The sequence below is a fragment of the Acanthisitta chloris genome, unplaced genomic scaffold, assembly GCF_000695815.1.
Source record: "Acanthisitta chloris isolate BGI_N310 unplaced genomic scaffold, ASM69581v1 scaffold14830, whole genome shotgun sequence".
Taxonomy (NCBI): Eukaryota; Metazoa; Chordata; class Aves; order Passeriformes; family Acanthisittidae; genus Acanthisitta; species Acanthisitta chloris.
In genome coordinates, this window is record NW_008650009.1 from 848 (window position 1) to 2,081 (window position 1,234).

Genomic DNA, 1,234 nt, shown 5'->3' on the forward strand with positions numbered 1-1,234 from the left:
CATCCCCATCTTACATCCTCATCCCCATCCTACATCCTCGTTCCCATCCTACATCTTCATCCCCATCCTACATCTCATCACCATCCTACATCTCGCCCCCATCCCCATCCTACATCTCATCCCCATCCTACATCTCATCCCCATCCTACATCTCATCTCCATCCTACACTACCATCCCTACCTTACATCCCCATCCCCTGATGCAACCTTCGTCCTGGCTTTGTTTGTGGAAGGGGAGGTCCAGCCCCTCCAAACTTTGTTTCTGGGGGGGTGATACTGCAGTGCTTCCCCCCTACACGTGTGTCCCCAGGTCTGGAGGACGAAGGCTGGTTTGACCCGTGGACCCTCCTCAATGCTTTCCGGTGCAAAGCCATATCCCTGGGAGTCCACAGCTGCTCCGGGGAGGTGCGAGGTGAGGGATGGGGGGGCACAGCGGGGTGTGTCCCCTGTGCCACCCCCAGTTCCCCTCACCTCACCCCCAAACCCTCCAGCTTTTGTCACCTCATCCAATGACACGCTGCCATCAGCGCCCAAGTCCGCGCGCATCAAATACGCCCACGTGAGTGTGTGTGTGCCCCTACCCCCAGCTCGGGGGGTCCCCAGGAGTGTCTGTGACCCCCCCATGTCCGTGACATCCTCCTGTTCGTGCCCCCCCAGATCTACATGCCAGACAGCCTGGAATACCAGCCAGTGTCCTGTGCCATCGTGGTCAATGCCGCGGGCGCCTGGGCCGGGAAGCTGCTCGAGGCAGACGGGCTGCCCAGAGACCTGTGCCAGACCCCCCTGCCCATCCAGCCCAGGAAGAGGTATCTGGGGGGCTCACGGCAAGGGGACACATCCTGACATCACCCCTCTGCTGTGGATCAAGCCCTGGGGTCAGAGTGAGGACACATCCCAGCACCTCTCCATTTTCCAGGAGGGTGATATTCCCCATGGTGCTGTTTTGGAGTGATCATACATGGGGGACACCCCAGCACCCACTACCCCTCTGTCATGGGGAACCCTCTTGATGCTTTATTTGTGTTGGGGGGAGTCACCCCTTGGGTGCTTTGTTTTTGGGGGGGCTGCATCATGGCACCCTCACCCCACTGCAGGGCTGACGCGAACCCCTCAGTGCTGTTTTGGGGGGTTCATAGATGGGTGGTGCAGCACAGCACCCACCACCCCTCTGTCATGGGGAACCCTCTTGATGCTTTATTTGAGGGGGGGGCTGACATCTTGGCACCCCTACCCC

At 59.6% G+C, this 1,234-nt stretch overlaps 1 protein-coding gene across 1 annotated transcript in view; it reads left to right on the forward strand.

The window, feature by feature from the left end:
• Nucleotides 1-1,234, forward strand: part of FOXRED1 (FAD-dependent oxidoreductase domain containing 1) — a gene marked incomplete at both ends in the record, with an annotated part of 3,064 nt that overhangs the window by 807 nt on the left and 1,023 nt on the right. Inside the window, 3 exons of the mRNA XM_009082551.1 lie at nucleotides 311-412; nucleotides 492-559; nucleotides 658-806. Coding sequence (XP_009080799.1) covers nucleotides 311-412; nucleotides 492-559; nucleotides 658-806 — 319 coding nt within the window. The remainder of the gene's footprint in view (nucleotides 1-310; nucleotides 413-491; nucleotides 560-657; nucleotides 807-1,234) is intronic.